Genomic DNA, 22,128 nt, shown 5'->3' on the forward strand with positions numbered 1-22,128 from the left:
ACTCTTCCCTTCATAATAGTAGTTCCAAAGACACAAAGATACTTACCTGGATTGGGTGAATGAACATGCAGATGACTAGAAATAAAATTATGAAAAGTTATTCTCATGTGCTCTGTAAAACCATGCCTTCTCTGAACTTTTTTCTACTCCGATTTTTTCCGAAAGATTTGTTTACATTTAAAACACCAGAAACATATTCATAGAGGTCATTGTTTGGTGTTTTGCTGGTGTATGTTCAGGAAGGCAGGGCTTCTCCCTGCTGTCTCCATTTGCTCCAAACAGCACAACTTCCCAGATGCAAGTGATTCATCTTGTATCTTTTATACCTTTCCAGGTCCTCTGATGAGATATTCACTTCCATTAGATGATAACTGCTAGCTGAAGTTTTGTCAAATGAACCCAGAACCATAAACTGCTTTCATGGGCATAACAGCGGATTGTCTAGGAAGGTTGTAATGTTACAAAGCTGAATTTGGGGTTTGAATCATCTAATTATGTATCCAAAATGAACTGGCAACTTTGCAGTAGCTGAATCACTGAAAATGTAAATACGATTTTTTTTCTCATCAGATTTTGCAGACATTATTATGCATTTATATACTTGAATTTGAATGAACTTTGGTGGGGTAAACAGTGATTCCTTTAATTCTTAATGTTCCTGCCTCCCATCCTTTATTTCTTTATTTTTAATCATGAAACTAAACAAGCATTTGTAGTGAGGAAGCCCTATTCAAAGCCCTGCTGTAAAAATGGCCTGTAATTCCTGAAATCCCATACAATGAGTTCCTCATCTCTGAGTTTGTGGGAAGCTTGTATTACAGAGCCTTTGAAAGAAATCTATATCACAATAAGAGCAGTAATGTAAAACTATTTTTATTGAAAATACATCTACAAAGTAATGTTTCTCAATCCACCCTGGGTGCATACCAATGCAGAACCAGTGAGGGATGGGGAAAGGAATCTTTCTATAATACCCGATTTCCATAAGAAACAAAGTTAGTATAAAAAAGATCACATTCTTTGTGACACAATTCATTTTTCTCAGCTGATGTCATAGAAAGACAGCCTTTTACATTGTCTTTGCAATGTATTTCCAAACAAAATCTTAACAAAAATTTTAAATGTTATGCCATAAATTCTACAGTTAATGTTTATACACACATTCTGAATACAGTATCTATATAAAAATATCTCTAATTATATATCAGAAAATGCCTGTCCGTATCCTAGATTTGCATTCTGTTAGCAAAAAAAAAAAACCAAAACCAAAAACGTAAAAACAGCCCATATTTTCTTTCAATCATTCGTTTAGAGATTCATTTAGAGCTTTCTTGGTTTGACGCTCAGTAACCAATATTAAACCCTGCTCACTTCGTTCATTTGAGAGTTCTTGCTCATATTTTCTGAATTACTCAACTGGAGAAGATAGACAGGAATTTTCAGTCCCAAAAAACCAATCTTGCCTGGGAAAAGGTTTGTCTTTGACCAGCATGCTGACATTTTCACTACAGTTACTTTTACACCCTATTTATGGACTTTAAGTGATAGATAGAATATATTGAATGTTTTTTGAATGGCAGCTGGAACAATACAAAGAGGTCCTTCATTTCTGTCATCAGAATTATTTTGGCAAGGAGAGGAATAAAGAAGAAAACCGAATATTTAAATAAAACAGAATATTGAACATTATTGTGCCTGTCCATTAATATTTTTTCTGTCTCCCAACTGCATTTGCATTGTAAAATTTTCTGGTTTAACCTCTCCAATGATACAAGGCAAAAAGGAAATAGTACATAATTTGTATTTCTAGAAAAGGGCTTCTTCAGGGAATAATTTTGAACAAAAAAGCCAATGTATTCCAAGTGCATTGTTTTTATTTTTTCATTCTTTCCTCATTTATTCCCCGAAAATAATTTACAATATTTAATTTTAAAATCCTTTCTAATTAAAATTTCCACATATATTATAGTTTTACTATTTTTCAATTTGCATATCTTTTCCTAATAAAAATACAAAAGAACCCATTAATTTTATTTTCTAAAGGCTTTTATCTTCTTTTTCAGGTGCTACTGGTAAACTCCCTAGGAATTAAAAATTTCACATTAAGATAAGGAGACTTCTCCAGATGGCAAAATGTAAATCCAGTTCATACTTCTGTCATTTATTAGGGGATCAAGAATTTGGGAGGTTTCCAGTCAGAAAACCTCTGCTGGTCTCAGGGATTCAGATTCAGAGCACAGCCCATTTAGGATCTGAACATCTCACCCTCTGCACCTTCTGTAGAAGGCTGGCATTGCCTTCTGATAATTGCTTATTAAGTAGCTCATTAGTGCATCCAGAGCGTGCAAATTTTTTTATCCAAACAGAGATGAAGACACATTTTCTGTCTCAGACCAGGGCTTTGCTCCTGCAAACACATACACAGATTGTTTAACTGAGTTGAAATATTGAAATTAAGGGAGCAAATCCAAATTGGAAGTACATATATGCGTGTGTAAATGTTTGCGAGTCAGTGGGAGCCAACTAGGCTAAATTTTTATAAAGATCAGATGAATCTAATTTGCAAACCTGTCTAGATAAAATAACTTTCTCAGAAATATTTCATCTCAGCTGGTAAAAGTGCTGATTTGGGGGTATATTCTTTTCTTTGTTTATATATCTTCCCCCTTTTTATCCCCTCACTTAATCTCCTGCTTTTTATTGTCCTGCTAGTATTTGAACAATAATACAACACTAGAGAAAAAAAAATTCAGATAAAATAGCAAAAGTCCTGTTAATTTACTTAGCTGGATGCAGTTTTCAAGTTAGAAGTGTTGATTGTGTGTTTATAGATGTTAGGAATTTTGCAACAGGTATTTAAAAAAATAAAACCATTTTCAGGCTCTGTTATCTGTTTTTACTTTCCAGTTCATAAAAAAAAAAAAAAAGATTCACAGGACTGAGTAACATATACACAATCTCTTTTTTTATCCCCAGTTAGCATATGTCTAGCAGGACCAGTGTTGTTGCCTGTTAATTTTTTTTAAGTGGGAAGCCAACATATACCATGATCGCTGCTAGTTTGGAATATGTTTTCATTAATTCTTTCCAGTGCGAGCATAAAGGGAGAAATCAAGGAATTGATGAAGTTGGTGAATTCAAGATATAAATCGCCGGAAAAAGTGTGTGTTTTCCCACACAGTTAGTGTCGAACTCACGCTTTCTCTAGCCTACATCTTGGTTTCACTATCTATTGGTTTCTCATTCTCATTTTCTTGCGAGATCAGTTGGTATGGTTTCTTCATTTCGTTCTCCTCTATCACGGAATTTCCCATCTCAGCATCCCTGTTCTTCAGCTCGTGCCGTGATAAATGTTCAACAATTCCTGCTCCAATGGAGTCTCCCAAGACGTTGGTAGTGGTACGGAGACGATCCCTAGGGAAAAAGCAGTGAGTTACTCTCATCCCTTGCTCAGGGCACAAGCAGACTAGCTGCTAAAACAGCCCTCAAATAGCTACTAGATGAGTCGCCTGTTTTATATACATTTGCTTATCTGACCTGTTAATGCCATGATTTCCCCTACAGAAATTAACAAATACAGTGGGATATGGAGTCACAAAAAGTGTTAATACTCTTAGCAGCTTCACAGCAAGGAATGGTCATGGGATGAGGATGGCAAAGGGAGCATATGCCTTCTTGGAGGCATTTTGATATCCTTCGGCAAGAAAAGTTTGGGTTTATATCCTCTGAATGTGTAAGCCAGCAAGAATTTACCTTGTTAGGTTTGTTTGTCTCCTGACCATAAAATAAGATGTGTAATTTAGGGTGGAATTGTGCAAGAATGACTCAAATTAACTACAAAATTTCATCCCTCTCAGAGGGCTCTGCCCTGCAGATGCAGAAGGCAGCTTGACAAGGAGTGACTGGCAGTGTCAGTAGGTAAGCATCCACCTACATCAGGTGGTTAAATAATTATTTGAAGACATTATGTTCTGATAACAACACAGGCAACTTCTTTCAGGGATCATTTGAGAAGACTGAAGGGTAAAGGCCCCTGGAAAAGCTAAATAAGAGGTGTTAGATGAAAGAGAGTTTGGAAAAAATCTTCTTATTTATAACCTGGACATAAGGGAATATATATATCTAAAGGGGTCTGTCATCTTCTACAGATGTATGAATGGAAAAGCTGAGGCGGGATTCTTTGTGGTGGCAATTACACAATTATTTTTAATTTCTGTGTTCATGGGGCAGGCAGATGAACCTTTCCTAGATTTGATAGTCAGCAAGGCTGAAATGAATTGGTTGGATCTGATACAGTTCTGAGTCTGATTGACTGAAAAGTTTTCATTGTCATCCTACAAAAAAGAAGAGACTAAAACAATTCTTTTCTTATTTAATTACAGTGTATCTGAGTTTTCTTAGCATTTTTACAATGCAGGTTTCCATGTAATTTTTTGCATGAAAAAGGAACCATAATTAAGCAACACCCCTCACCATCTGCTCTAAGAAAACACTTTACTAGCAAGAAATAGTGACTCTTTTTAACACTTGTTTCCAGCTGCCTTCCAGAGCAAAACATTGTAGTATAGCCACGATATCCCTGGCTATTTCACTTCTAAATGTGGTCTAAGCCTTTAACAACTCCATAAAAATACTTACAAGAACCAGTCCACTGCAATGATAAGAGTGATATCATCTGTAGGCAAACCTACTGATGTGAGCACAATGACCATGGTGACCAGTCCAGCTTGAGGAATGCCTGCAGCCCCAATACTGGCAGCTGTAGCAGTGATGCTGTGCAAAGAGATGGCAAGAGCAATTAATTGATTTCTTAATTAAAATGTAATAAAAACTCTCCTTATGTGTCAAAATTTAAAACCAAATATAAAGCAAGAGGGCATTTGCTCAGCAATAATTAAAGTGGTGAGCCTAGTCCCTTATCTGAGCACCCCATAGCTGCAGGGGACTATGACCCTTGATCCAAAGTGTCTCACTAAACCTCTATTCAGAAACCTTGAAACACGATTTTGTTAGGTGATAAATTCCCTACTAGACGCCAAGGGCCAGAAAAAACCATTCTAGTTACATGTCCCCACCCATTGAAAAATACTCTCTTCACAAGCTCAAACACGTTAAAAGAAAAGCTGAGAGTTCTGTCCTGGCAGACCTAATCCAAGAACTTTTGCTCTCTGTCCACCTCACTATAACTCTGTGCCAGGTGAAGTCTGTCCTCCAGCAGTTGGTGTTCTGCCATCAGAAAACAGAAAGCTGCCAGAAACCCTGAGTCATACAGTCTAGTGACTTTGTAGAAATATGCTTGTTCACACCTGGTTTAGGGAGAATTGTTTTCTCAGGTGGTTTTCCAGGGAGCAGCTCTAGTACTAATGAATGTGAAACAATTGCCTCAGAGAGTGAGGGCAGAGTTTTGCCTTAGATTAATGAATATTGAAATAAACTGCTGGGATTTATGGAGCACTATATCTGAACTTTCTGTGCTCCTGCGTGATAGATCTGTGTCTGTCCCACAATGCCCAACTATTCCCTTGCTGACATTCCTTTCTTTTGCACAAGTACCCATCATCCTTTTTCCTTAAACTGTGGTAAACATAAAGAAATTAAAGCAGATTAGTTATCGTTGAATGTTAACTAGTGGGTTGTTTGCTGTTGTATTTCAAACTAGAAGGGTTGTGTGCTTGAAAACATAACCTGTGTTCACCACTTCTGTCAGCTGATGTAATAAAATTGCATTACTGTTCCTTACACAGCTAGCCCCGATTTTATCCTTAAACCAGGAAAACACTGCCTCTTCTAGCAATAACATTGTGATGGCTTTAAGCTTTGGCTTTGTGCATGCAGCATAAATTACCTGGTACTCATTATAAATCTGTAGAACCCAACAGCTACATGAGTTCTTAAGAAAAAAATTGAAACAAATTGAATCTTGTCCTTGTCTTTATTAAGTGCAGTAATGGCTGTGTCATGTTACAGCTTTGTTAAAAGTTTATCTAAATAAGAATACGTTCTGGGGATCCTTTTGTGTGAAGAAGATGTATATTACAGATCATCTGATACTGTAGCAGTTTTTGTAGCTCTAGGTTCTTTTGTTTTATTCCACTTTAACCAGGAAGGGGTCATCACAAAGGCGCTTCTGCTAAATGTAGGTAACTGTGGTTTCCATACCTGATGGTGATAATCTGTCCAAAGTTCAGATCAAAGTTGTTGACCTGTGCAATGAAAATTGCAGCCAAAGCCTCATACAAAGCAGTTCCATCCATATTAATTGTAGCACCAACTGGGAGTACAAATCTTGTAACTCGTTTGTCCACTCCATTGATTTCTTCTAGACACTTAAATGTAACAGGTAGTGTTGCGGAACTGAAACAGATAGAAAAAAGATAATACATGATATAAATTCTGCAAAGAGAGAAAGAGCGACACCTTATAATGAGAAGAGAGACTATTCTGTCTTAGTTTTTATGTGATCTACCAGAATAGTTTTGGGTTTTTAATGCAAATGCTGAATTTAAGCATTTCTAATGCTGAAGGTTCTCCTGATGCTCTTGGAAACTTTTTCCAGATGTTAATTACTGCTATTCTCTATTCAACCCCGAGTCTAAAGGTGTCTAAGTTCAGTGTTTTGTCACAAGGTTCTTCCGCCAGGCACAGAAACCTATTTAAAATTCCTGCTTCTCAATTTTAAGTCATGGAGCTGTGATTGAATCATCCCTAAGCATTGTTTTCTTGAAGGTATACCAATTGGACTATTCAAACCTTTAGTAAAAAGCTTGTTTTCTCTTATTTTTTGTGGACTCCCCTGCAAAGGGCATTTTGATTGATGGTTGCATTATTTTCTCAACTATGGGCTAACACCTGTAGGCACCTGAGCACCACACAGCTGCTCACTTGCCTCCACACCTGGATGGGACAGGCAAAACTGAAAGGAACACTAAGAACAAGAAAAGGGAGGGGGGAGGGTAGAGAAAAAAAAAAGTTTAATAAGTGTGGGAGAAGTTTGAAAGAAGAGCAGAAGGAAACACAAGAACAGAGGTGATGCTTAGGCACCATTCCCACAGATGGACCACTGGCCAGCAAGTTTGGAGTAATACATGGCCAGCCTTCCTAAAATCCTTCTTCCCCTTTCATTGCCCAGCATGATGTATGTGGCATGGAATATCTCTTTGCTTACTTTGGTTCATCTGCCTGGCCGTGTGCCCTCCCAGCCCACTGTGAGCCCCTCATCTCACTGTGGGGCAGAGTGAGAGACAGAGAAGGCCTTGAATGCTGCACAAATACTTAACAACAGCTAAAATGTGGTCATTGTTGTTTTGTCCAAAAATCTAAAGCATGGCACTTTATGAGCTGCTATGAAGAAAGTTAACTCTGTCCAAGCCAGGCCTGTATGTCTACACCTGATCACAACAAAGTAAAGAGGTTTTCCAAGACACATAATTCAGGTTACTTGATCCCAGTGAAACCTTCATTGCCAAATAATTAACAGACTTTCTAGTCTTTGAAAACTCTATCAATATTGATAAAACATTGACCAAAAATTAAGAGGGGTTGTGGAAGATTGTGTTAGAAAAATATCTTTGCTGACAGTCATATTACAATTGAATTGTAAATGGTTTTCAAATCTACTTGCAGTACAGTATGCTGCCTTGCATCAGCCTAGGTTTTTACTTCAAAAGAATCTCAAACAGCAAGGACTTGAATTTAGCATCACAGAATATCCGACCCCCTGTCTTTAGGACACATTATAAGAATGTATTAAAATGCCGTTTTTTGCAAGGTCAAATGGTATAGAAATGTACATTTTATTGTAAGGCTTCCTTCTGTTATACATGCAGCTTTTTAAATTCACATGACATAACTATGACCACCTGCAAAAAGCAAAGCTGACTTTTGCTGTTGGTTCTGTATCCATAACTGGCTACCAGGACTTTAAGCACAAAATATCAGCTGCCAATAGGAATCCCCTCAGGACTTTTCTGTTTGCTGCTCCATTTTGCCATGCATATTCTTTGCCAGCTCTATCCTTCATTATCAAACCATCATAAACTACTTAGAATAGCAAACACCAAGGCTAACCAAACTAACAAGGGTTCTGGCCATACAGTCTGTGTCACCAAGCAGATTGATTTCATCTCAGTTCAGGGTTTCTTATATAAAACAGAATTCAAACCAGTATTGGAGAGCAGCAGAACTGAAATACAGTGCCCAAGTGAATATGGAGTTCAACAAACATTAAGCAAAATTGTTTCTTAAACCAATAATACTAAAAACAGATATGGCTTCAAGATATTGTGTTATACCTGGAAGATGTTCCCAAAGCTGTGACTAATGCCTGGATTAAGCCTCCAATAAATACCCACGGATTCTTACGAGTGATCACGAAGTAGAGAAGAGGTAGGACAATGACAGCATGAATTAGCAAACCGATGATAACTGTTACAGTGTACATGGCAAGCTGACCACCGATCACACCCATATCTTCCATCTCAACAATCTTCCCAGCAATCAAGAAGAGAATTCCAAGTGGAGCATACCTGCAAATAATATATCAAAACAACATCACAAAACAAAGCAGAGATTCGGTCCCACATCCATCCTGTTTGTGTTTATATGCATAAATGCACAATTTCACTGCTAGGATGCTCCTATTCAGAAGCAGTTAAAAAAATTAACTCTTCAACTCCTAACAATTCAAGCTGGATTGAATCACAGCAGTGAATGTTTTTGGTGGGATTCAGTGGATTCATCTGTTAAGGGTTTCAAGATGTATAGCATGCCTTTTGGACAGGTAGGGAAAAGAATTTTCTTTGGAATTCAAGTGTAATTTAAATGCTAGTTTAGCCAATCCTGTTATAATTCTGCCATGTGAATGAAGGCTAAACTGTCATAGGTGTACACTGTGCCAAGTTCTATCCCAGTGCTGTTTCCTGTGTTGTTGGGGAAGAAACCCACACCGAAGTCTGATAACTTCTGAAGATTTCAAGGTGCTTTTGATGCCTAAGATTTTTAGCTTTTTATTTTTTTTCACATATTTGTAGCTTTGTAGCTTTGGCTATAGCTTCTGGTATTTTTCCTATCTTTCTTCCCTACAGTTAGGAACAATAAGCCAACTTTATAAATGCATTCCTAAGTATTGTTCTAGTTTTATTCCAAGAAGAGTACCAGTTACAAAGATGTTCTGTTTTCTAATCAGAATCTGGACCAGACATATCAAAAGTGGGGCAAAAGAAACCTCTGAACTGCTTCCAGTGGGCCAGGACTACAGAAATTATTATCTAACCACTAACCTTTTAATTGGACAGTGTATGATAAGTATAATAGACTAACCATACGAAAACTGTAGAATTAATAATCCGTGTGATTTTTGTCATATTTTGCACCTGAAAAGTTTCAAGTAAAGATTTGCCCTTATATTCACTCCAATGCTTTTGGGAAGATCTGTTCTACTTTCTAGGCATCACTTCTGGCTATGTTTCATTCCATCCCATGGGGCACTGGATAGATATATTCATCAGCATGAAGAAATCTCTGTGACAAAGTTTGGCTGCATTGTGGAACAGCAGCACAGGTAGGATGAACTGCTTTTGCCTATCATGAAGCACAGCTAGAGGTAAAGAAAGAGCTGGTGCTGAGCATAAAACTCAAATACAATTCTGCTGCAGCAGTACTTTAGGTACAGTCCTACTCCTATAAATGTCCACTTGTCTTCTCACAGTAAGATACACAGAACAGAATCTATCCACTAAATTTCAACTGCCCTTTATGCCATCAAGTCCATGTAGAAATTTATCTGAATCCTCTGCTTTAACATTTTAAATGTGCTTGTGAAGGAGAAAATATTTTAGTTATTGGAGAAAATATACTTATTTTTGTGTTTATATCTAGCATCACGGTATATATGTGCTCCTGGATAGACTCTTGGAGTTGATTTAATTTCTCTTGTAGTAAAGACTAAAGAAGGGAACAAGATATAATTTCTTTTCATAGTTAACCTTCTACGTGGAAAATAACGAGTTTTAATTTTTGAAAAGATTTCATACCTTGAGGGAAAAGGTATTTATTTTATTTACATAATGAACAAAATAAAGAAAGCAGAAAAATTATGTGTATGTGTGAGTAGTGCAGCTACAATGCAAGGACATACATATAAACTCCACAGCTACAGGAACCAGCTGTGCTGGAAAATTATGATAACAAGGTCTTGCTGTGTAGAAATAAGATTATGGGAGAGTCGGTTTCCTTTAATGAATTCAGATTAGGATGTAAGGAAACTTCAATAGCCTACTGCTGTGATTGCTATCTTTATGAAGACATAGAATGGCTCTGTATAAGGGTAACAACTTCTGCCATAGACCCTGATTTTTCTCATGTCAAAAGTGAAACCCACTGGAAGAGTTTGTATGTGGAGGCAGATTATTTTCACAGAGAGTTACAGCTCTTGAGTTCACTCATGAAAAAAGTTCCAAGGTAGATGCAATCTCATTGCCTGACTTTCTGCCAAACAGATTCTTGCTACTCAGTGCCTGACTATGATGAAAAAATATTGTTAGTAGCTTAAAAAGGAATTTATCGAAGAGGCACTTACCACATGATTAGAGCTACCAATCTCATGATAGCCTCATTAAGGCTATCAAAGAAGTCTTTCAATGCCTGACCTTGCTCCCTCATGCTCCCAATCACCAGGCCAAAGCTTATTGAGAACACCACCAAGCCAAGGGCATTCACTCCATTCACAGAACCTGGAACAGGAACTATTTCCTCTTTCATTCGGGTGAGAGCTTCCATTGCTTCTGACACGTTGCTTATTATGGAAGTCACCGTGGATGTGTCATTGGATGGAATAGCTACTTTAAACTTTCTCTTTTCATAGTTGGTTTTGAACTGTTAAAATGAAAATAAAAGGAAGAGAGAAATTCGTTGAATCATAACAAATGAAGGCTAAAATCACAAATGAAATTATTATTTACTATTGTAGGACATTTGAATTTTTTGTTTAATATTTCTAGGTAAAATGTACTATGATATAAGCTTGGTTTTCCTGAAAGCAAGAAAAATCCATATTAATTTTAGAATTTAAATCTTCAGCTTTAGCTTATAGAAATAATTTTCCTATAAATAGGCTGAAGTCAAAGATGCAGATTTGTCATGCTCCTGTGTTCTGTAACAAAACTATTGATTCTTAGTTTATATTTTATATAAATTGCTATTTTTCCTAACAACAAAATTCCAAGTGTCCATAGCCTTTTTTTGGCTAGTGAGAGTATTTTCTTGTGCTCTGGACTTTCTTTATTTCTTCATCTTTTTATACGAAAAAAAATAAGACTGAAGTTAACTTACATATACCATACCTATTTTTTCTTTTGTTATGGCAAAGCTATTAGTTTACTCCACAGTACAAGTCACCACATATATTAATTAAGGAAAGGATTAAACTTTAAATGGTTCCTTTATGGAACAGACAATAAATTTTTTAATTTCAATATGGTACTAAATATCTGCTTTGAAAACCAGTCTTTCATGCCCTAATACTTTTCCAAAGAGAAATTTACACCCTGAATATTTTTATCTGGGCTCAAAGAGCCCTACAGCTTCTTTCCTGGTTAAATTCTGTTGAACACAAGGCACACTAAATGTCACTAGTATAATGTTTCTCATGTGTCTCAGGATGCTAATTAGTCCATTAAAGCAGAAGAGTGCTGGTGTTGAGGTTATTCAGCAGCTTTGGATTTTTATTCTTTTGGAGCTACCAGGAGAACTTTTAGTATCCTTACTGATATCTGGAGACCTGTTGAACATTTCAGAAGTACTTGAGGAAAATGAAACAATTATGACCTGAGTATCATCATCTTTCAACATTAACCTGATTTAATGTTACTTTTTGCACCAGAATAGTTTTATGCACTCCTTCCACATATTTGAGATAGTCCTCTAAAGGCTCTAAGTCCCTCAGAATGCCAAATATAACCTGCTTACTGGACATTTATGGGAGGTTTCTGAATAATACGGAGCAGAACCAAGATTCGTGAAGGTCAGATACTCTTGAGTTTTGAATAAAATTTGCAAAAATCTTTTCAGATTTGGGCTGTACAGAAGTCAGCTGAGAGCTGTATGAGCAGCTGGCTGAGATGTAAGAGCACAGTTCCACTGCCTCACCCATTCACATCCAACCTGTGAAAATTCTTGTTTGATCTCTCAGTGAGACAATTCTACTTTCTAATGTGGCAGAAATCTTACCAAGCAAAAAATGTTGCCATTTTTGGGTAAAGTCAGGGGAAGTGAATCAGCTGTCACTGACTGCTGAGATGTCATAGAGGGAAGAAACCAGAGGCTGGAACTACACAACCAAAGAGGAAGGGATAGGGTTGTCTCTAGAGTGATATTAAAGTGTAAATGGAGAAGTAATGTGAGTGTTCATTACAGTGTTTTTTATTACGTCAGGAATGTTAAAATACTGCCTAACACTTCACATCAAACAATCCTTTTCCTTTTCCTTTTCCTTTTCCTTTTCCTTTTCCTTTTCCTTTTCCTTTTCCTTTTCCTTTTCCTTTTCCTTTTCCTTTTCCTTTTCCTTTTCCTTTTCCTTTTCCTTTTCCTTTTCCTTTTCCTTTTCCTTTTCCTTTTCCTTTTCCTTTTCCTTTTCCTTTTCCTTTTCCTTTTCCTTTTCCTTTTCCTTTTCCTTTTCCTTTTCCTTTTCTTTTTCCTTTTCCTTTTCTTTTCCTTTTTCTTTTCCTTTTCCTTTTCCTTTTCTCTATCTTTTTCCTTTTAACCCTTCCCCTTTCCCTTTTCCCTATCCTTTTCTCTATCCTTTTCCCTTTCTTTGTCTCCAGGTGTGGTAATTGTGTTACATTTATATTTTTATTGCTATTTTTCAATAGGAAAAAAATCTTAGACGCAAATTCCTTATCGCATATGTCTGAAGGATGTAACAATGTTGTATTTGCACGCACATGGATTGGATGAAAGTAGAAAAGCAAACTATTCAATGAGCTCTGAAACAATGAGGTCTGGAATTAAAGTCTAATTTCTTATGAAGTTTCCTATTTGCTTCTCACTTTCCCTAGCACATCGTAACTTACTTGGTTCTGAACCTCCTCCATCACCCTCAGGTTCTTGTCTCATTCCTGACTAGCTCCAAAGTGTGATACAACTGCTGGACAGAGCTGGATGTGTGCTGCCTGCCTGTGGGAACAGGCCATGAGCTAAGTCATAAATCACTTTTCCATCAGAGGCAGACTGATCTTCATTTGTCTGAGAATTGCTCCCTTCATGTCAGATTAGGTCAGAGTTGCCCGTACAGCTACACAATTATGGTGGGGGACTGACAATCACACAAAGGTTCTTACCTTCAAAAACCTGCGTTAGAAAGAATTTTAGGTGGTAATAACAATATGCCTTCATTTTACACTCATTCTGGAATTTAGTAGCAGCAGGAACATGCTTTTAACTCATTAGTTAAGTATCTTTAGGGGTATAACATGGATTTTAGGAATTCAGCAGAGTCCTTTTCTATTTCAGCTGCTAGACTGGCCCACAGAGGTGTATGTCCTATCTGCTTGCTTACCATATTCACCAGACTTCAGTATTCAGAAATATTACTATGGAGAAGAACCCCTTCCAGGGGAGAAACAGCACAGAGTGAGATTCAAAATGTTAATCTAGGCAACAGAAACCAGAGCAACTTTATTTCCACTGGAATATTTACTTGAGCTGCTCCTTCTTTCATTTTAGCTGACTGAGCCCCAGGAGATCCCTGTGGATATGCCTTCTGTGGATCTGCCTTATGCCCAAAGTTGTCAACCAAAAGTCATGAGAAGTTTCCTGGTGAAGCAAAATTAATCAAGGGAAACCAGATATATCTGCTGAGGAAAAAAGTGTAGGTTGTTAGTTGAGTTTTATTCCTACTGTTGCTTCTTCAAATGACATTAAAGGCAAAACACAAGATTGCTTGACCTCCACAAAACATATTTTCTGTGTGTGAAATGGTGAGAAAAGCCAACTGCTTACAGAAAGTGACAGTATGAAGGACCACCTTCAGAATGTTAGAAGCTGTTTTGAAATAAATGAGTTAATAGCAGGGTTAACTATTACTGCTCTGCAGAGTAACTGGTGGTAAGAGATAATTTTTGAGCTTTTATGACATTCCTATTTTCAGCAGATTTCTATCTCAGTGACAATCAGAGTTATCAGCTTTTAATGTAGCTCAAACTGGCAGTTTAATTTCACATTGTGATTCTGCTGATTCTTGTTCCTTTGCAACTTTCAGAAAGAGAAGAAATTAGGCAAAATAAAACCACCCATTATAGGCTTAAGAAGAGAGACCAGAGGTCTATACACTGATAATATGCGATGGGCTAGGTAACATCAGTGAAGTCCTATAATATATTTCTGAGGATATAATTTTGTTACACCTCCAGGAAGAGGTATTTTTCCCGGTAAAATTTTAGATGCAAAATACTTGTATTTTTTTCCTTAAGTTCATGTACAGAAAACAATTGAGGAGCAAGATAAAATGTTATTTGAATGTGTTAATTTGAACAGCTTTCTATGAACAATCACATCTGCAAATAAAATGGAAAAATAATGCATTTTCTGGACTTTTTTAACAAGACATGGTTTTAATGAACAACTGGAAAGTTAATTTTAATTAACTTAGCTCACTATGAAATAGACATTGTCAGTTTTTTATTGAATACTGCAATGAATCAGTTGTTTACACTTTGACTATTATTTTGGTTTTATCAGTGGTACAAGATACCCAGTCATTTGACCTGGATATATTGAAGGACTTCTGAAGAATCAACTTTATAACCTGGCAGCTGCACATCCCAGGGGTTTAACTTGCAGAAAAGGTAATTGCAATGGTAACTATTCTGAAAATTCATAGTTCACTGTTATAATTTACTCTAAGATAGTTGTTAGTACTGTCACTGTATGGTGATGCAGCATTTGGTGAGTAATGATTTTAAAAGCAAGAGGTTTACTTAAATGCAATCCTAAAAAATTAAAAGAAGACAGAGATGTTCCATCTTCTTGATTTTTTTTCCTTTGCTTTCCATACGGATATGTGTGAAAACATTCTAAATTTTCTGGTAAGAGCTGATGACACAAGTCATAATATGTCTCTTAGTACTAGCCCAAATTATCATGAGGAATAGGCTCCATATATTGGATAGTATTCATTTCTGGATGTGTGATTAACACTTGCAATTCCCTTGATAATGACAAGTTCAGGAAAGAATATGCAATTAAAAATATCCCAGAAGAAATGCACTTATCAGATGCAGTTCTTTAAGCTTCAGCTGGCATCAAATTCTATCTATTCACACCAGAATGACCCTCCCCAAATTTTTAGATTGATCCTGTTTCTCTTGATTTTGCAAGTTTGCTTGTGTTGCTTCTAGCCTTTGATAGACCTCCAAAGCACAGCATGAAGAACAAGCAGCTAAGAAGCAGTATCTGCTTAACAGACTGCTCACTTCTGCTCAGCCCCAGGCTAGACAGCATTTTTTAATTTAACAAAGAAAGAGAATAAAGAGATGGTGGCCAGAGCTGAAAGATAAACCCAAAGATTTCTTTAAATATCCTAAACTGGGGGTGTATGCAGAGACATAGACAAAATTTTGAACAGAGCAATTTAATTTAAAATTAATATTTACCTTCAGTCAACCTATTCAGATTCTCTTGTTACTCCTAAAAATCACAAAAGCCTCATGTGATCCGTGCATAGTGAATGTTGTGACATCTCATATGGAAACAACCAGAAAAGATGTTATTTAGAGTAATAATCCGCTGTTTAACAATCAGCCAGAGAAGGCTGAGGTACTCAATGAGTTCTTTGTCTCAGTCTCCATTGTCTGGCTTATCTCTCCTTATCTCTCAAGTCCCTGAATCTCCAGGTGGAATTTGGAGGAGCATAGTCCCTCCCACTTTAAGCAAAGGTTTGGAATCACCTAATGAACCTGAATGGAGGTATATGGGACATGAAAAAATGCATCCCAGGATCCTGGGGGAACCAAAGCACTCTCCATCATATTTTAAAATTCATGTCAGTCAAGTGGAAAAGGGAAATATCTGGGAAAGCAAATGTGCAAAGAAGGAAGATGAGGAGAAGTAAAAGAAAGGCGAAGCAGCTTTGCCTCACAATCTTGTTGGGAAGAAAAAGGAAAGGGAATCCAAAGGACCAGACAACTGAAAGAGGAACAGTAAAAAATTTAGGAAGGTATTTCCTAGATAAATCCTAAGGTTCCAGTCTCCCTCCAAGACTGTTTGTCTCCCAGCAGGAACCATATAAAAGCATTGCCAACTCCACTTGAAATCTCCCCCACGCTGGTTATATTCTCTATTTCATTTCACACCTTCCTGTGGCTTCCATACAAACAAGGAAAGAAACTTGCTAAGGATGCTGTAAGACATGATGTGCACATCTGATCTACCCAATGATGTGATTTAAATGTGCAGTGCATATTCCAGTGATGATTTCCAGGTGTGTAAAGCTGTGGGTTGCTATTACACTGTTGAGTGGACAGCTATGAGAAAGTTCTGTGTTTCGTGTTTAGACCATCAAACACGGTGTTAAAGAAACAGATCTGTGCCAGATGGATCATTCCTTTTCATAAATCTTCTGAGAAACATAAGAAATAATGGATGGAAACTTTTGAAAAGAAAATTGTTGGTTCAGATGTACAAAATCGTCTGGATACTTAAGAATATTACATGTAAGCGAAGATATTTTTTGAAGGAATATACTACAACAAAATAACTTGTGTAAAAATCTAGGGTTTGGTACGAAGTTCAAGAAGTAACAATATGACAAATTAAAAATCCTGTTACTTCAGTAAATCCTGGTGCTTTCAGTTGCTGCTGAAAGTCAGTAAAAACTTTCACTAAATATGTCCTCTTTTTCTATATTGTTTTTTAGAAGCCCCTTAAGCTTTAAAGCAGACGAGAAATACAAGATTCTTAAATGTTAACATAATCTACAGGACATCTTTAATTAAGAATATAGCTTTAGAATTGCTAGCTACTGAGCCAAGTTTTCTGTTGCAGTAGAATACTATCAAAATAATATTTTTAACTGTATTGGAAAACTCCTGAAGTGTTCCAATACTTCCTAAATAAAGGTGTTTTCAGGAATTCAACTTTAAGTTTTGTAGGATTTAAAATGTTACAAACTTACAATTTGAACTCGGTAATAGTGGTTTGCACTTCTTTTTTTTAATGTTTTTACATTATTTAGCTCTCTTCCCACTATTTATATTTTGGACTTGAATAGTTTCTCAGTCAGTATTTTTTTGCTTTACACGCTGTGTTCATTTGATAATTCCAACAACTCCTCTCTTCATGGCGTTTACTTTGCATGAACGAAGATTGAATGAAGAAAACTGAATATGCTCACATATTATCTGGCTTTATTTCATGCCTTGGTGTTTCGTCACTTAACATATATCCTAGAGGTGAAGTGAACATTTTTGATCTTTTTGATGATAATTTGCTATGTCAAGGCAGAAATTACTGTTAACCCATAAATGTTTACTTCACATGTGTTGAAGAGCTAGGGAGGTAAGAAAAAGATAACCAAACATGCCAATATATGCAAGAGCTGAGTAATTTTGTTGTTGTGACTTTACAGAATTGTGTTGTGCCTGGTCTTATCAACTTCGTTGTCATTTTGTTTTGATATCTCAACACAAAGTGCTTGGACTTTTTTGTCATCTGCAAATTTAACTGGGTGCATCTTATGGCATGTCATTCATAAAAATATCAGCTGAGGTACTCCCAGTCCTTCAGCAACGGCCATTGCTATCTCCACAAATTTTAAAATTCTTACAGTCCCCTGCTCAACTATTTCACTTTTGTCATCTTAAAAACTCTATTCTTTCTCAGAAGGCAAAAAAACCTCCCAAAAAATTAAAATAAAGAAATAAACCCCCCCAAACAAAACAAACAATAACAACAACAAATTTTAAAAAAAGAAGGAGGAAATGAGCAATATTATGGAAGAACGATGGTACAATTTATGTTTCAGAAACGCCTGTGGTTTTTCTAATTCGTTTTATATATTTTTCATTTTTGTTTATTATGAGGTCTCTACCTTTTTCTTTAAGGCATTTATATCCTTCACTATAAACAAGATCAAACTAAGGGCCTGCTATCTGCTTAAATAATTTCCCAAATATTTTTGAAACTGCAATCTGGAAGACACTTTGGTTGCTTTCAAGAGCTCTAGATAATAATTTCCAAGCTTCAGAGATTTATGAAAAATACTTGCTGCAACATTCATAACTTTATGCCCTAATTATTTCAATATTTTGAGATAAAGATCATATATTTCCTGTTCTTTATTACATTACATTCTTTGAATTTATTTCTAGTTTAGATATAGAACTTTTGCATTTCTATACTGCTTTTTTGCATCGCTGTACTGAGTTCATCAACATCCTTGCTGAAGACAGAGGCATGGCATTTGGACCTGGGTCTAGTTGGTTTTTTAATCTTTAATCTAGAAATCTTTAATGCAGAAAGTGACTACTTTTTCTTGGTTTCTGTTTATACAACTAAAGATAATGTTACAATTTCTTTTCAATTCTTCTGCAAGATGTAAGTCAGCTGGATTTTTGAAAGTTTATACTCTTTTATGCTCTTCTTGACCTCCACATTTCAGTTATTTTTTTTTTATTGCTACAGCAGTAACTGGTAAATAATATCAGTTCAAGACTGTCTGTGAGGTCAATATGCAGCAATTAGATTATGGAAAGACACATTCTAGGTTTCACTGAATCACTAATGTCCTTCTTCTTAAAGAAACAATGTAACTAGTTATTATTATTTTCTCCAAAGAATTGCTAAGATTAAGACCAAGCTAATGATTGAAGATTTTGAATAGCAACATAAAAAACCACTCCTAAATAATTCTGCTGTAGGTGACAGTAAGTTCTTCATTTGCTTTTCTTGTTAATGTCCACAAATTTTTTTCCTCTGTTTTGAACATATGCATATTTGTCACATGACTCCCTTGAAAATCTTCCAGTCTTTGCACAGATGGTGAATATCTCAGTATCTCCCAGTTTAACATAACACTGTTTTAGAAAAGCAGAATCTGAAATCGCCTTAATGAACCTTGCTGTCAACTTATGAATTTGACATTTTGAAAAAAGTAATTTTTTGATTTGTCAAGCCATGTGGGTTTTCTTCACTTCTTATAGCAAATACTGTTGTCTCAATGTGACTGAAAACAAAGCACAGATCTGGTTAGTTTAGTTCAGGGGTGTTTTTTCAAAATCTGGCAGTAAATGTAAGTTATGTTTCTGCTGTAATTACAAGAACATTATATTCCTAAGGCAAATGTGGTTACATTTTATTTCTTATTTCTTCATGCTTTATTTGGAATTTTAAAAAATATTTGTTACCTGTTTAAAGCAAGCTTCCACCAGATTTGGAGGGAACATATTTCTGTGAAAGAGAAAGAAAATAACATGAGAAGTAATATGCTAATAATTCCTTTAGTAAGGGCACAGCTAAAAAAAGAATTGAACAGCTAATTTTTGAGGAATCCTAAGACTATTATGTGATTACATACGCAGTGAGTAGAGCTTTGCATGTAGAATTGGCTCGGTTAGCTTCACCAGGATGAAATGTAGGGTTGGATAGTTCTTTACAATTGGAATCTCTATATTCAGTATTGTATAGCAGGTCTGGTTATGGGAAGTATATTAGCTAAATTACTGAATGTACAAAGCTCTATGGGGTCACTTTTAATTTTGTACTTATTAATGCATTATGAATCCAGACTAATTAATAATTTAATGACATTTAATGTATTTTGAATTCTTAAACAATTTTCGCATATATGTAGCCTAGTACTTAAAGACATTTATCACTTGATTTAGTCCTGTTGTGGTTACACCCCAAATCTTTCTGAAGTTTGAGTATTCTATAACAATAATACATACATGTGTGTGTACATTTGTTGTAGATGGGGGTTTGTTTCTCCTTTCCTTTGTTTTCTGCATTTCTGAGGGATTTAGAAGCAGCCTAACTGAATAAATCTTGAGGAATCTGAGTGCAAACCTCTTCATGGAGGTTTCTGTAGTCCCCCTTTCTGGCAGCGTGATCCTTGGAGGCCTTTCTCCGTGTCTCCGGATTCTCCAAATGGGTTAGTGGAACACAAAATTTTGGTGGTTTTACTTGTGGAAAAGCTCCTGAGTTCAAAACCTCAGCTTCCCTACTTCCTGGAATATATCTGTGACATATTAGCTCTGTAAAAGAGGTACTGCAGAGTCTCTGAGCAAGGAAAAAACAAGATTTTACGTCTGTGCCCTCTATTTCAAGCAATTTACTTGCCTGTTCCTGGAAGTTATTTCCCATACATATAATTGAATAAATTGAGTAGATGCACCCAGATTGGTGGCTACAATTCAAAATTAAAGTAAATAACTAAATCAGGAGTTCAAGTGAAGTGAGATAACTGTTGCAAGTTGGAAGAAAAGGGGAGGGATTTAGTAACAAGGTTTCTGCTAGGGAAGGAGAAAAATACACCAATGCAGATAGCAGAATAGAGATCTTTCTTTTGAGAGAGGGAGAGGGGCAGAGAGAGAACAGAGAGAGAAGTAGAAAGAGAGGAAGAAGGAGAAGAAGAAAGCAAGCAAGAAAGTAGGCAAGCAAGAAAGAAGGAAAGAAAGTAGGAAAGAAAGAAGGAAAGAAAGAAGGAAAGAGAAAGAAAGAAAGAAAGAAAGAAAGAAAGAAAGAAAGAAAGAAAGAAAGAAAGAAAGAAAGAAAGAAAGAAAGAAAGAAAGAAAGAAAGAAAGAAAGAAAGAAAGAGAAAGAAAGAGAGAAAGAGAGAAAGAAAGAAAGAAAGAGAGAAAGAGAGAAAGAAAGAAAATCTTCCTTTTAGTATTAAAAGCAGTTTCTTTCCCTGCAACATCTTGATTTGGAAATAAATCTATGCATCCCTTTTTAGTATTGTAAGGGTTAGAGATATTGATATCACACAGTGGAAAGAAATTTGGCAACTTTATACAGTCGCTGTTTAAAATTGTCTACTTTTGTTCTCTGTGAATCTAAGATTACTGCCATAGCTATTGGTACAGAAAATGTGCAATATCATCGCCATACCTGATTAAATCAAGGAAGGCATCTGCTGCTGTCACTTGCACAATTTTGCCTTCTCTGTGCATGTTTTCCTTCGTACCTTTCCCAGGGTGGATGATGACCACAATGATTATGCCAATCAGTACAGCAATGATTGTAGTGCTCATGTAGTAGACTACAGCTCGGACTCCCATCTTCCCTGAGGCTTTGCTATCCAGGGCAGCAATTCCTAGTAAATTGAAGCACAGCAACATTCACCTGATACAGTTTTGAATAAAGAGGATGAACTAAGCATGATGAAAATAGTTCTGTGGGAAGAGTTTCGATGACCACACTTAAAGCTACCCCAGGCAAGACATCCCTCTTTTGCAGCAGATACTGCCAGTGTCTTCCCATCCCACCCCTAGTTATATAATTTTCTATTAAAACAGCTTTACTTCATTAAAAGTAAAGATTATTGGTCTGATGCAGCGTGGCACTCCCTATATTCCAGTGAGACAATTCATGGTTTAGGATTAATAATCTGAAAAATGTGCTGCACATAATTTGTAATTGTAAAATAGAAAAGGAGAGTACTCTGAAGTAATGGTGATGATGTTTGCAACAATTAACATGTATGAAGAGTTTTCTTTAATCCCCAGTGGGCAACCTTAGATTAACTCTGTCCCAAACTAAGAGAGTTCTAAACAGATTAAATGGTACTAACTTGTTCCAGAAAATCCTTACCATTGCATGAATAAGCCTTTCGTAAACTTTGCAGAACTTGCAACATTAAACCTAATTCTTGGCTTTATTTGGATCCACTATGAACATTAGGGTGCTCCCTGTAGCATCTTCCAGAGTGTTTTTTTCCATCAGATTGCACTGATGAATGGCTGCAATGTGCTTTTTAATAGAAGGTGCAGTTCTGCCAGGGAAAGAGTTCTGAGTCTCTGAGAAGCAATATCTCATGAGGGCTGTCAGAAATAGAAATACTCTTTCTTTTTCCAGCTGATGCAGATAAGTCTGATAGTTCTTCTCCTTAAAATGTGCCACCACTCCTTCTCCTTG

General features: G+C 36.3%; 1 protein-coding gene across 2 annotated transcripts in view; it reads right to left on the reverse strand.

Annotated features, from left to right (window-relative positions):
* Nucleotides 1–857: 857 nt before the first annotated feature.
* SLC1A3 (solute carrier family 1 member 3) overlaps nucleotides 858–22,128 on the reverse strand; it is a 65,422-nt gene continuing 44,151 nt past the window's right edge. For both annotated transcript variants that reach the window (XM_014875582.2, XM_088156635.1), the window contains exons 4-10: nucleotides 21,103–21,307; nucleotides 19,398–19,440; nucleotides 10,577–10,872; nucleotides 8,292–8,525; nucleotides 6,160–6,354; nucleotides 4,639–4,773; nucleotides 858–3,414 (exon numbers count right to left, since the gene is read on the reverse strand). In XM_014875582.2, the coding sequence (XP_014731068.1) occupies nucleotides 3,210–3,414; nucleotides 4,639–4,773; nucleotides 6,160–6,354; nucleotides 8,292–8,525; nucleotides 10,577–10,872; nucleotides 19,398–19,440; nucleotides 21,103–21,307 (1,313 nt within the window). In that variant the 3' untranslated portion in view covers nucleotides 858–3,209. The remainder of the gene's footprint in view (nucleotides 3,415–4,638; nucleotides 4,774–6,159; nucleotides 6,355–8,291; nucleotides 8,526–10,576; nucleotides 10,873–19,397; nucleotides 19,441–21,102; nucleotides 21,308–22,128) is intronic.

This window comes from Sturnus vulgaris, chromosome Z (genome assembly GCF_052056855.1).
Source record: "Sturnus vulgaris isolate bStuVul1 chromosome Z, bStuVul1.hap1, whole genome shotgun sequence".
In the NCBI taxonomy this organism is placed as follows: Eukaryota; Metazoa; Chordata; class Aves; order Passeriformes; family Sturnidae; genus Sturnus; species Sturnus vulgaris.